At 41.0% G+C, this 12,682-nt stretch overlaps 1 protein-coding gene across 2 annotated transcripts in view; it reads left to right on the top strand.

The window, feature by feature from the left end:
* The window catches only part of WNT7B (Wnt family member 7B), a gene marked incomplete at both ends in the record, with an annotated part of 99,094 nt that overhangs the window by 52,342 nt on the left and 34,070 nt on the right, over positions 1–12,682 (top strand). For both annotated transcript variants that reach the window (XM_082486258.1, XM_082486257.1), the window contains one exon: positions 6,228–6,454. In XM_082486258.1, the coding sequence (XP_082342384.1) occupies positions 6,228–6,454 (227 nt within the window). The remainder of the gene's footprint in view (positions 1–6,227; positions 6,455–12,682) is intronic.

Genomic DNA, 12,682 nt, shown 5'->3' with positions numbered 1-12,682 from the left:
AAAACAAAATTGAAAGCCTAAACATATGCAGATGGCATTCAGAGCCTGGGACGCTCCTGCCAATTTCTGCAACTAATGCACGCTCAAAATATTTACTTAGGAATTCTTAATTAAGTAAACCATTCAGTAGTGGTGTAGTGTTTCAGATGAGTTGCAGTGTCACCACAAAATATCTCGGTGGTTCCTTCTAACAAAGAATCCATTATGGGGATTTTTATCGGAGGCGGTGGGGTAAGTTTTCAGTAGAGTGTGCCGAGGTTTAAGCTGTGCAGCTCCTCTGCTGTTAATGGGATTCGTGAGGCTAAATCCCTTCATTCCTTGCTGAAAATGAACCCTCTGCCCAACAGCAGCTTCAGGTGAATATCGAGTAGCAGGGTCGGGGGTGAGATCACGGTGACCCTACGGGCGCCTATTCAAAGGGCTTGCGCTAAAGCTGGCTCAGCGGCTGGGGAGGAAATGTGTGCTGTGCTGCTGTGCAGCCAGGAATACGAATGAGCAAGGGTGTCGGAGGAGAAGGTATAGCTCCTGAAGCCATCCTTGGCCTGTAATAAAATGTTATTTGCCCAGGGAGCAAGGATTAATAGGGAAGAATTTTTAGGGCATTTTAAAAAAAAATTAAGTCAAAAGGTTAAAATAACTTGGTTAAATGCTTCATCTCTATGACGGGTGTTGTTGGTCTAACCTCTCTATTTTGTGTCTTCTTTTGTTATATTTTTGTCGGAACTGAATTTTAAAATCTTTGGAAAAATCTCAGTACACACCTGTGCCTGTAGCTTGGGGACAACTCTGAAGATTGGTTAGTTACTGCTGTTTATCTATATGAAGCCAGTCCTACTTCATAATTTTCATCAGATCCTTCTTAGAACAGTAAGTTAGGATTTTCCTCATGTGGCATATGTGATTGTACAACTGTCCTCTATAAGGATTTACATTATATTTATGTATTTTCCACTTGTGGAAAGACTCTAAGACTCTCTATAAACTACAGTTCAAGTCATAACCTTCATATATGTGAAATTCATCTGAAGTTGCAAGAACATAGTAATGACTAATGTGCTCAAGTCAAGAAAATGCCTGCATCTGCAAATATAAAATAGAGGCTCAAGAAAGCAAATTATGAATGAGGAGTACATTTCTCTTCTGACAAGCAGTACTGCATTAATTTTTATGTTCTTAAAACTAATATGATTTTAGGCCGTAGTGTTTAATTTCTGAAGTGTTTTCAAAGACCTTTACTTTGTGACTTTCTTGGAATATATAATAATCTTCATGGTTGTGATATTTCAGTTTTTCAACTTAACTCTGCGAAAAGGAAAGCTGCAGTTGTTTAGGTCCCAGAGAGAATACACAGCTATAACAGGAAATAAATTTTTAGGGAAAATTTTCATTTTTTGCAACAATAGTCATCTGTCTTTGCATAGTTAAAGAAGCATTATTTCAGAAAAGAAGTTGAAACTTGCTTGCTGTGACTGCAGCCATAGTTATTCTTTCAAAGAATGAAAAACTTGACATTTCGGGATTCTGATGCAGAAACCAAGCCTTCCAAAACATCTCTCCTCGGGTTTAGTTTGATGTAAGTTTGAACTGCAAAGTCCTGTCCAAGCCCAGATTTAGATCAGCATTTTTTTTGCTTTGGATGCAACTCTATTTATAAGTACTGCTCCATTTCAGTGCTGGTGTTCCCTTGGATTAATGACTAAGTGATGAAGAAAGGTGCAGACTCTCCATATGTCATCCACTACCATTAATTGCTTCAAAAATGTGACAGTATTCCACTAATGTTGTTTAGTTGGATAACCCGTGTGGATGATGTTTAATTGGATAACCCATGTGGATGACCCAACATAAAACTCTGAAGTGTGCATGGGCTGTGGTGGTGCAGGATGGTTACAACTACCGTAAACTGCACCAGAAATCTTAACAAAACGCTGCACTCAGGATTTCTGTGCGATAAGACTCAAGGGCATTTGCACCACAGAGAAAGATTAGACAGGAGAAGATGCCAAAATGTGGCATGGGGGTATCTGCTTTCTGACAGTTACGAAGCAAAACATCCTCCTTCAACCTGCCAAGGGGCAGGAGCATGGCACAACTCCCCTGAATGTGTGACGGACTCACAAACTGAGGGACACCGCAAGAAATAGCGGAGAGGAAGCTTGAAATGCTGTTGGGTGCATTTCTCTAATATAAATAAAGTTTTCCAAAACCTCGGTTTCATGATTCAGCATTTCTTTTGGCACTGAAATTATAGTAACAATTTAAAAATAGGCTAAACAAGTCTGAGGGAATATGCTGGTGAGCTCAGGCCAGAGAGAGGGAAGTCCCTGGAAGTAATAATAGAAAAACTAAGACCCCCTCCGCCCCCAATAATTGCAGTTTAATTATTTTAATCAGGAATGTCTTAAAGCACTTTACAAACACATAATAATTATCGTATCCTCACAATACCTTCTGAGGCAGATATGATCATGCTTATTTTCTGGCTGAACAAACTGACCCACTGTATTAAAATACTTTGACCAAGGCCTTCTCCAAAAACAATGGGAGACCAAAGAATACACTCTTTAACGTAATTGTGAGACAGTAGCAATGTGTACGGAGGAAGCAACTAAACTTAAAATTATACGTGGGGTAGATACTGTAGCCAACTCTTTCTTGCTTTCCTTTGTTTTAAAAGTGATAAGCTTTTGCTGCCTGACTTGAGATAGTAGTTGGAACTGTGGAGGCTCAGTACTTTTAAACCAACTATGTCAGAAAGTTTTCGTATAGCTTTTATCAGTATTTTTATTTTTTAAAAAATATTTATGTCATATACAAATAATTTTTATATATATTTTTTGTCAGTGAGTTGGTTGCGTAGCCTCAGTATATCAATGACTATTGGGCAGCCAGGGGACCAGAACTGCATGTCTTGTGCATGTGTGTCGAGCATCAACTTAAATTTTGAATGTTTGCGCATGTCTGTTTCTTAGGACCTAACCCCAGATTCCTTCAGGATTAGGTTTTCCTAGAAAAGTCAGTGTCTGAAGCAGCTCCTGCTGCAAGGGAAATGGCTTACTGAATGGGGAGGTCTTGCAGGACACCTAGGCACCTGCTTTGTCCCAGAGAACCGGGCAAAGCCAGGTGGAGGGGATGGGGTAAGGATGGGGCACAGCCTGAGAGGCACCCGGAGAACCACTGCGTGTGCTAAGATGGGGAGGTGTTGCTGCCAGGGAGCCCTGGCTGCTGCTCTACTCTGAAGAACTGCTGTAGAAATTCATCCTTTCCTCAGCTGACTCACTGCCTGTGCGTCCCAGCAGAGAGCCAGTGCCTGACCTGGGTTGCCTTCAGCCTCCCTTGGGGAGAAGAACTGGGACTAAGCTGTAATGGCAGAGTCCCCTGTCCCCCCAACATCTTCAGGTTACTTACTCTGTACAAGATATCTTTCCCTTGTCCTAACTTTAAAACCGTGGGAGGGCCAGACTCGGATCCTCACATGATTTGGGAAAAGGTCCTGGCATTTTAGAGTCATCAAAGAGTTTCTGAATACAACACATCAGCTATGAAGGAAAAATACTTTTCTTTGCATTTTACTGCAACATTTTCAGAATGTACATCCTTCTTGATGTGGAAAGTCGCTGAAGTCAGAGACATAAAACCCCATGAGCTATGAAATAAAACAACAATTTTACTTTTCAGTATTGAGAAGTGCCTGATTTTTAAAAAATAAATATTGATACTGTCCCCTGTGATTTTCATTAACTTTTGAAACCATAAGCTAATACATTAAGTGCCATTGTAAAGGTCAGAGAATCTTATTATCACTACATCAAACTCATGATGTTTCTTTTTAAGTTTATCGAATCTCTTTGAAAGTCCTGATTTAAAGGCATCATAATGTAAATATTTTATTCATTTTTTTTAACTAGAAGTGGGCCAGAAGCAAAACCGTAGATCAAAACCTGCATGCATCTTGGGAACTCACTGGTTCCAATTGATGCTCCAGCTTTGTTGGTTAGAACCCAGAGGAATACGAATTAAAGCTACAGGCCTGAGCACCCCTGCTCCAAACACTGTGAGCGGTCAGAGCTGCAACTACATTTTGTTCTTATTTTTCTTTAATAGGTAGCACCACATGGCATACATGCTCTGTGTTTGCAATACTGTGTCTCTGTATCTATAAAAAAACCCCAAGTTATAAATAAAAAAACACAATTGGCAAATTTCTCATGGATTGTTAACTTTGGAAAAGATGCACAAATACCTATTAAAGGCAGAGTGAATCATCATGGAATTTCCATTCCACAGTAAAAGTGGTATTTCATTTTGGCCATGGAAGAGGTCTCTACTTCACCCTTTTTGCTCTGGCTTTACTGTAGTTTATTGAAACGGCAAAATGAAACACTCTGATTTCGTTGAAATGCAACATTTATGTAGTTTTGCAGTTACCTTTGAGACCAAGTTGATAAATTCGTATAAAATTCTTCTATTTTGTTTAGTCAGCATTTTCCAAAAACAGCATTTCCAGTGGGAAATTTTAATGTTTAGAAGAAAGGCTCAAGTCAGTGTTCAAGATGGAGAGTAAGGTAACAGGGAAGTTAGTCTAGATCCTGTTGTTAACCTATTTATATACGGTGACTTCTGTTACTGGGAAACTTCACTTCAACCCAAGGTGCTGCAGCATGATCTGGGAAATCATCTTTACATTACTGAGGCAGTCAACAACAGCATTTGACGGGAAAATTAAATTACCTGTATGATCCAATACCAGGCTGGGACGAGCTAACGAGGCTAGAGGGTTTGCGAAGATGCTCCCTTGCAGCTGCCAAGAAGCAGTGACACTCTTGGCACCCTGGTTTGCCAGCCGAGGAACAGGACAGCCAGCTGGGCAGCGTGTCAGGGGCTTTTCCAGGCTCTGGTTGCATAGCTGTCTGACATTCCATCACACCATGCTGAGCAAGGCCTGTTTAGCTAATGTAGCTATACTGCTCTCTTTGCTCCCACGGGCTTGTCCAGAGCTAGTTGAAGCATCCCTCATGGGCCTGGCTGGTACTTGGTAAATGTGACCTGAGGCATCACTGAATGTGTACCCATGTTGTCGTATTTTTTCAAAAAATTACCACTTAAAACGTAGCCTGTAAAGATGTTGAAAAATGAGCCTGCAAAGATGTTGAAAAGTGAGCTGAAAAATGAAAAATAAACAAACTAAAGTGAAAACATATGGCGGGTGCAAGTTATATGCAAACTTTGTAATGAATTCTGAAAATATACTTGAAGAAAGAGAACTACAAATGTTTCTAGTCTGGATGGCACATATTAAGGGTAACTCCCATGTGCTCCATGACATTTGCCAGATCTAAAAGCACAGTTATGCTGGTGAACTTTCATTAATCACTCAATACCCTGAGTGTAATAATGGGCAAGAAGGTTGGTAGTGTCAAGTCATTCTCTAAATTGTGCTTAACAGTTTCAAATGCAGGATGGATGAATTGGCTTCAGTAACTAAAATGCTGAGCTGGACTCTACATAAGTGATTTAAAGTAGACATCAGAAGTAGTGTGGCCAGAAGGTCATAGGAGGTGATTCTGCCCCTCTACTCCACTCTTGTGAGACCCCACCTGCAGTACTGCATCCAGCTCTGGAGTCCCCAACATAAGAAGGACATGGACCTGCTGGAGCGTGTCCAGAGGAGAGCCACGAGGATGATCCAAGGGCTGGAGCACCTCTCCTATGAGGAGAGACTGAAAAAGTTGGGGCTGTTCAGCCTGGAGAAGAGAAGGCTCCGGGGAGATCTTATTGCGGCCTTCCAGTACCTAAAGGGGGCCTACAGGAGAGCTGGGGAAGGACTTTTTACTAGGGCATGTAGCAATAGGACGAGGAGGAATGGCTTTAAACTGGAAGAGAGCAGGTTCAGATTGAACGTTAGGAAGAAGTTTTTCACTTTGAGGGTGGTAAGGCACTGGCACAGGTTGCCCAGAGAGGTTGTTGAGTAAAAAGTAAAAAAGTAAAAGTGCCAAATTTCCATTTCTTTGTTGTTTCTGGCACAAATCAGATCAGAAATTACTGCAAGATTTCAAACCTCTTTTGCTAGACCAGAGAGGTTGGGATAAGTTGGCATAATTATAGGAACCCAGCTTCCAACCCTTCCCCTTTTGCCCAGTGCCTTGCCTGTCACATGGCAGCACATGGCAAAAGCAATCAGTGGCCTCAATTTGGTTATAACGTGTCTTTCTGCTTTTTTTCTTCAGAGCTTTGTCATCCGTGGTGGCTTTAGGAGCTAATATCATCTGCAACAAAATCCCAGGCCTGGCCCCTCGGCAGCGAGCGATCTGCCAGAGCCGCCCTGATGCCATCATTGTGATCGGGGAAGGGGCACAAATGGGAATCAATGAGTGCCAGTACCAGTTTCGGTACGGGAGGTGGAACTGCTCTGCGCTGGGAGAGAAAACAGTCTTTGGACAAGAGCTTCGAGTAGGTAAGGGTGTCTCTAATATGGTGCTGAAGTGATACGGTGGGGCTGGTTTTCTTTTAGCTGTCTGACTGCAGTCATGCAAAGGTTTATAACCCTGTGGTATTTGCCTACTGGAGTTCAACAGTGGTGCTCCCAGAACAACTGTGGTCTGTGTGTTTTCACTCATTGAAAAGTAACTGGCAAGAGACAGGAGAGCCATAGTGATCTCTAGATGAAGTCATTCATATCTGTGCAACTTCGTACTCAGCAATGACCCAAATGCCTGCACAGGCATCCAAGGACACACTCATTACACCCCATGAAAAAATATTTCCAATTGTCATCCTGTTAGAAGTTGCCATGATAACTGTGGTGCATATTATAGCCAATCAAAAGGGAACTAAAATCAGCTCCAAAAAATCCCTCTGCAGAATTCCAAAAGCTTAAGTAATGGGAGAGTCCCAATTAACTGATGGAAGTATAGTGCTTATGACACTGGGCTTCCGATATGTGGCAGTGATACATACCCATTTTAGCATTGCTAGTGTACTGTAAAGAAAATACTGCAAGTGATTTGAGGCAGGAAACCTATTCAAAGAAAATAATACAGGACCTTGGCCTGACAAAGGGTTAGCTGGCAAAAGTTAAATTGATCACTTTCCATTTATCCTATGTCTGATATTATTTCATGAGGGAGATTATGCAAATTTTTTCCAGCACTGAGATCATTATTTTCCTCATCACCCAGCTGAGTATCCTTAGCCTATTCTTGAACTTTCCTCTCTCCCCTAAGGGCTGCCCCCTTACTATCCTCCATACTATCTGCTGCTAAGTGTTGGGATAACATTTTGTAGCGTGTGGCTCTCACAAGGGCACTGAGAGTGACACCATCCAGCTTCCCAGTGGGGTTGTAGCCCGTTCTTCTTGTGTCTGATTCTTCTTTGGGCGACACCTCTTTCTTGAACTCAACGGTTCGGGTGAGTCTTGTGCCTCCAACACAACTGAATGTGGTCAGACAAAGATCTTGTTAAAACTATGTGAAAAAGAGGCACAACATTTCATCCCATCTGTGCAAAGAGGAAACAACTTACATGGTGCTTTAGTTGTTACTGGAGATCAAGGCTTTGGTTTTTTTTCCAACACCATTTAGAAATGAATGCCAAAACCTGAGGTACACTTAAGTCAATGATGGAACTGAATATTTTTTCAAAAAACATGCAAGTCTGAGAGTCTGGCTTAGGTCTGGACTTTTTAAGGTCACAGCGGCTCAGCTGTAAAGTGTTGTAATTGAAGAAATCCACTGGCATCAGGGAAACTAATTTACACCCACAGAGCATCTGTCATATTCTGTGAACATTATTCCACACCAAATCACAGAAGTGGAGAGCACTAAAATTAATAATAAAAAGACCCAGTAAACCAAATCAATGGCAAAAGAAAAGTCTGAACTTTTTGAACTTCAGAAAAAAGCTTCGTAGAATTTGGTTTTGATGTTGTAAAGTTGGTGGTGAGGAATTTTCTTATCAGTGTCTCTTCCCACATTTGTCCTAAGATCTTTCTAATTCCGTTTAGATAATACTTCTCGCCTAACTTTTGTTTCTTAAAAAGAGTGTAAGTGGAAGGCATTAAGCATTATTGAGACACCATATACAGGAAATGACCTAATGTTTGACTTTTTACCTTCAACTTTAAATGAACCAGCAAAACATCTAGTCACCTGTCTAGCTATTAGAAGCACAGGTCTGGTCCTCCTTGGTTGGTCTTAAGCTTGTTTGTCTTAAGTTGATTTCCAAAATGATGCTGCTGCCAGAAAATATACAGCTGCCAGGCATACCACCGCTGTACTTATTCATGCTATGTTGTCTTGATCTGCCACAGCCTGCAGGCATGCTCTGACCCTTAGACAAGTAAGTCCTCTTCTGTGAGATCACTTACGTCCTTGAAGAGGCACACTCTGGAAGGTTGTACCCGTCAGTGTCTTCATTAAGCTTCCTGGTGAAAAGGCTTTCACCACATCTGCTCATCTCCTCAAGTTGAGAATCTCATGGCACCTCATCAGCTTTGCCCTTGTACTCATGAGTAATAATCCTCGTCTCCAGAGAAACTCCTTTCATTCTCAGAAACCTTGTGAGTAAGCACAGTCCAAATGCCCAAAGAGAACTACAAGTCGTGCCTGTGCTTTCATTCTGAATGTTTCTATACAAAATAAGAGCTACAGAGAACAAAAATTGTTTGATATCAGGATAGACCAGCTATCAAGTTGGTCAGACTATGCAGAGTTTAAAAAACCCGAGATTTTCTTGAGCCACTGTTCAGGCCGTATTTGCCAAAACGTTCACCAGATTCTTGACCTCTTCACCGAACCTGGGTGGTTTCTTGCAACTCTGAAATGACTGATGTGGAATTTGGTGGGTTCTTTTATGGCTTAACCCAAACACAGACGAAACTTGGCAGTTGCAGCTGAGTTCTGCTTTGACATTTGTTGGGTGTGAAACCACACAAACTCTAATGGATGGAGAAGGTTTACATGACCCCTGCCAGCTCAGCCAGATGAGTTCCATACAGGTCTATAAAGGATCCCATAATCCACATGTCTTTATTTGTTTTATTAGTGGAGTAGCACCCAGAGATGATGTGGTCAGTATCTAGGAAACGGCCAGGGTTTAGGAAGTGGTGTTATTACACTAGCGAGGGGGGAAAAAAGTCAAAAAAGGACAAAGCTTGAAAAAGAAAACCACTTAAAGGTACAAAACACTTGTAAGCATAAATATTCACATTTGTAACAAAACACACCCATGTCTGACACATACAGAAATGCTAAACCAGACATTTGGTTCTGCCTGAACAACCTGAGGAAAGAATTACGACTAAAAAAGACAGACATGTTTTTCACTTCACCTCAGAGGAAAACTCATCTAGCTTCTTCCCAGAACCGCTTAGGGAAATAAACATGGCAATCTGTTCAGGTCATAGGGTGGAGAGGGCAAGTAAGCTATGATAGCATGATATTAATTGCTCTCTGCCTGTATGGGAAAGAGAAGGCCTACTCTTTAGCTGCTGGGCCAAGGCTCTACCCGTAGCACCGACAAGTGCAGATTTATGGTTATTCTAACTTGTATCCGGATGCAACACTCCCCTCCCCCCCATTTAAAGCAAACCCCCAGACTCACCCAACATGAGGTTTCTTCAACAGCTGTGCATCTGTGGCCAACACCACCTCTTGGGTGCCATTATGCTCCAACTATGCATGTCTTCCAGTGCAACCAAGCAGTAGGCAGAAGGCATGACACAGGAGCAAATGTCCACCCTGGCGACTTCTGGAGATCCTACTATGCCAGGGGAATCACCAGTAAGTTAGCTGAGCTGGATCTGTGCTGAGCTTTTTTTTCAAAGAGGTACTTCAGTGAGTGAGGACTGTACTACCTATATAATACATGGAAGTCTGTATTAAAAACAATTGAAATAGTTCAGAAGACAGAACAACAATTGTAGAAATTATGTTAGGCATGGGGCATTCATGTTGGTGTGAAAGATTTATAGCAGCCAGAGATAAAAAGCAACGGAGAGAGCCAAATTAGTAGCATGAACAAAGGATGTAGCATGGGATGAATTAGCCAAGCATTGTGTATAGCTTTTTTTGGTGTATTTATAGCTGGGAACTTTTCCATAGTCATGCCAACCCCAAAGAAAAGTCACTACTACACTCATTTTACTCCTCCTGTCCCTGTACATACTTGTATTTGTCACCTTGCTGCACCCATCCCTAGTTTTCATGCCAGCTTCTCACATAAAGTCATCTTTTGCACTCTCCACTCATTTTTCTTGCTGTAAGCCTTTTTCTTTAACAAATTACCTCCTTAAAGATTACCTGTTTAACAGAGATTCACAAATTAATTGGTTAACGATATATCAATTGTTATTATGGATAACCATTGATGAAAGATAATTGTCCTAATTTTTTGAAGGCAAGGACCCTGATCTGGAAGAGAGCCTATCAGGTTATCGATGCAAAAGAGCTCCAGCACTAAGGATTGGTCTCTCTTCCCCTAAATGATGGTTGGAGCAATCTACCATGGAGGTACCTCTAAAAGTTGCAGGTCATCAGAAACAGTTGAAAGCAAGTAACTCCAAGCAAAATGTGAGCAGTACAGCCTCTGAAGTATGGCGTTAGAGTCAATAATGGAAATGAAACTTACTGTTGTTCTTTGAAAGTGGATTATTCTGGCTAATTATTTGTGCATTGACCATTTCTGCTGGAATTCTCCAGATAGCAGTGCTTATAAACAGACCACTCTTGTCAGTGCTAAATTCAGGGCAAAAATTAGGTGTTTTGAAAAATATAGCTGTGAAGATATCAAAAGTAATCTATAGATGTCTCCTTTGTCAGAATCATGATGTGGAAAACGATCATGATTTAGTTTGGCTGTATCATTGATACAATGATTTGGCAAATCATTGAACTGGACACCTGACAGGGAAGACTCAACAAATAAGCAAGACCCAAGGGAGTTCTGAAGTTTTTTAAAAAAATCTCTGACCCTTTATATTGATCTGTAGATTTCTGGCACATCGAAAGGACACATCTGAAGTGAGGTTAAAGCCCTCTTTACCGAGGGAGGTTTAGAAGAAGAAAAACATCTTAAGAAGTTTCCTGTCGCCCCGCATTCACTCTACTTTTGGTCCACTCTCCAGGCAGAAAGGGGGAGGGATGGGAGAGAAACTACAGTTTTAAAGACTAATCGAATCTGTGCATGAATTTTATTAACACACAGGTGAAGCGGACTTTACAATTTATTTTGAGAAACGGTCAGAGAATAAAGTTGAATGTCATGTTTATATACAAGCATGCACTTGTACACATGCACACATAAACTGCTTAAGAAGACAGCATAATTTCAAACAGAAGATTAAGAAAGGGAGGGGAACATCTTCTGAAGGAAAGATACAATGAAAAAAATGATTCTTTCTGTATTCGCACTGGAAACAGGTAACTATGTCCACATTGGATCCCAGTGTTTTAGCTGCAGGCCTGAAAGAACGTGGGAATTGGAACAAAAGATCTGTAAGTGATGGCATCATGGAGAAATGGTTGGCATCTTACCATACATGCTGAGTGGGTGTCAGTCAGTAAATTATTCTTGGTTCAGGCCATATATAGGCTTAATTAAATTTGGATTCAGACTCACATATGAATCCAGTCATTTTTATTCTGGGCTATGATGGTGGTTTAACCGAGATGCCAAATGTTCATAAAAACTTCCTACCAAAAATGGGAGGAGTAGAGAGGCTCATTATTCTCCAAAAATGGAAATTCACGTCCAAGCAGATACATTAATCTAGCACATTAGTGTCTAGTATGGTATGAATTGGCCAACTTGGAAAGCCTGACTTTCAGTACAAGCAGAAAACTTCCAATACGTGAAGACAGGCGGCATTCTTAGGAATGCTTTGCAACCATCCTTGTGCTTTAATGCTATCAGCAAATCAATAAAGGGAACCATAAATGAATCCAGATAGTTTGCCTAAAGTAAGTACATTTCTATCTCACTTTTTGTCCTTTCTTTTCTCATGCCATTTCTTTCTCCATTACTTTATGTTCTCATTTTCCAATTTTTAATCAATTTATGTTGTTAGTTATATATTTATTAATGCTTAGTAATATTCATATATCAGGTTGACTGCATGTTTGTTGTTCTAACATCTGCGTATTTATTATGGGAAAATCTGTCTTTACGGACTTGCGTTATATCCAATAAAAACAATATGGGGGATAGAAAGGAATCGTACAGCTGGAAACAATTTGGAGGGGGAAAATGAGTTGGAATTAGATTATTTTAAATATGATACAGAGCAGGGTAGACACTTCACCGACGGAAAGGCAGTAATTATCTTTGTCATAGCAGTAGGTGCTATGATTGGTTTAGGCATTTGTCAGTTATTGTGAACCTCAATTGCACAGTGGCTTTGGGACCTGATGTGGAAAAATTTCTGGATTTTGTTGTTGTCATATGGCATGGTCCCAGACAAGAATGTCCTTTGAACACTCAAGCAACTGATTAGAAAGAAACTTATTTCAGTAATTTGAACTGGATGTCTGTGTTGGTGCTAGGATATGGTAAAAAGCATCCCAGTGTGAGAGGTGGCTTCTCAGGGGCTGTCATCAGCTTTCAACTCCTGGTGCGGCAGGCTGCCCGGGATGCCAGGAGAGAGGTGCACAGGATGCATTCAATCAGCTGAAATCTGTATTAGGAC

Source organism: Vanellus vanellus (genome assembly GCF_965231255.1).
Source record: "Vanellus vanellus genome assembly, chromosome: 1".
Classification (NCBI taxonomy): domain Eukaryota; kingdom Metazoa; phylum Chordata; class Aves; order Charadriiformes; family Charadriidae; genus Vanellus; species Vanellus vanellus.
This window is presented reverse-complemented; position numbering and strand designations above follow the sequence as displayed.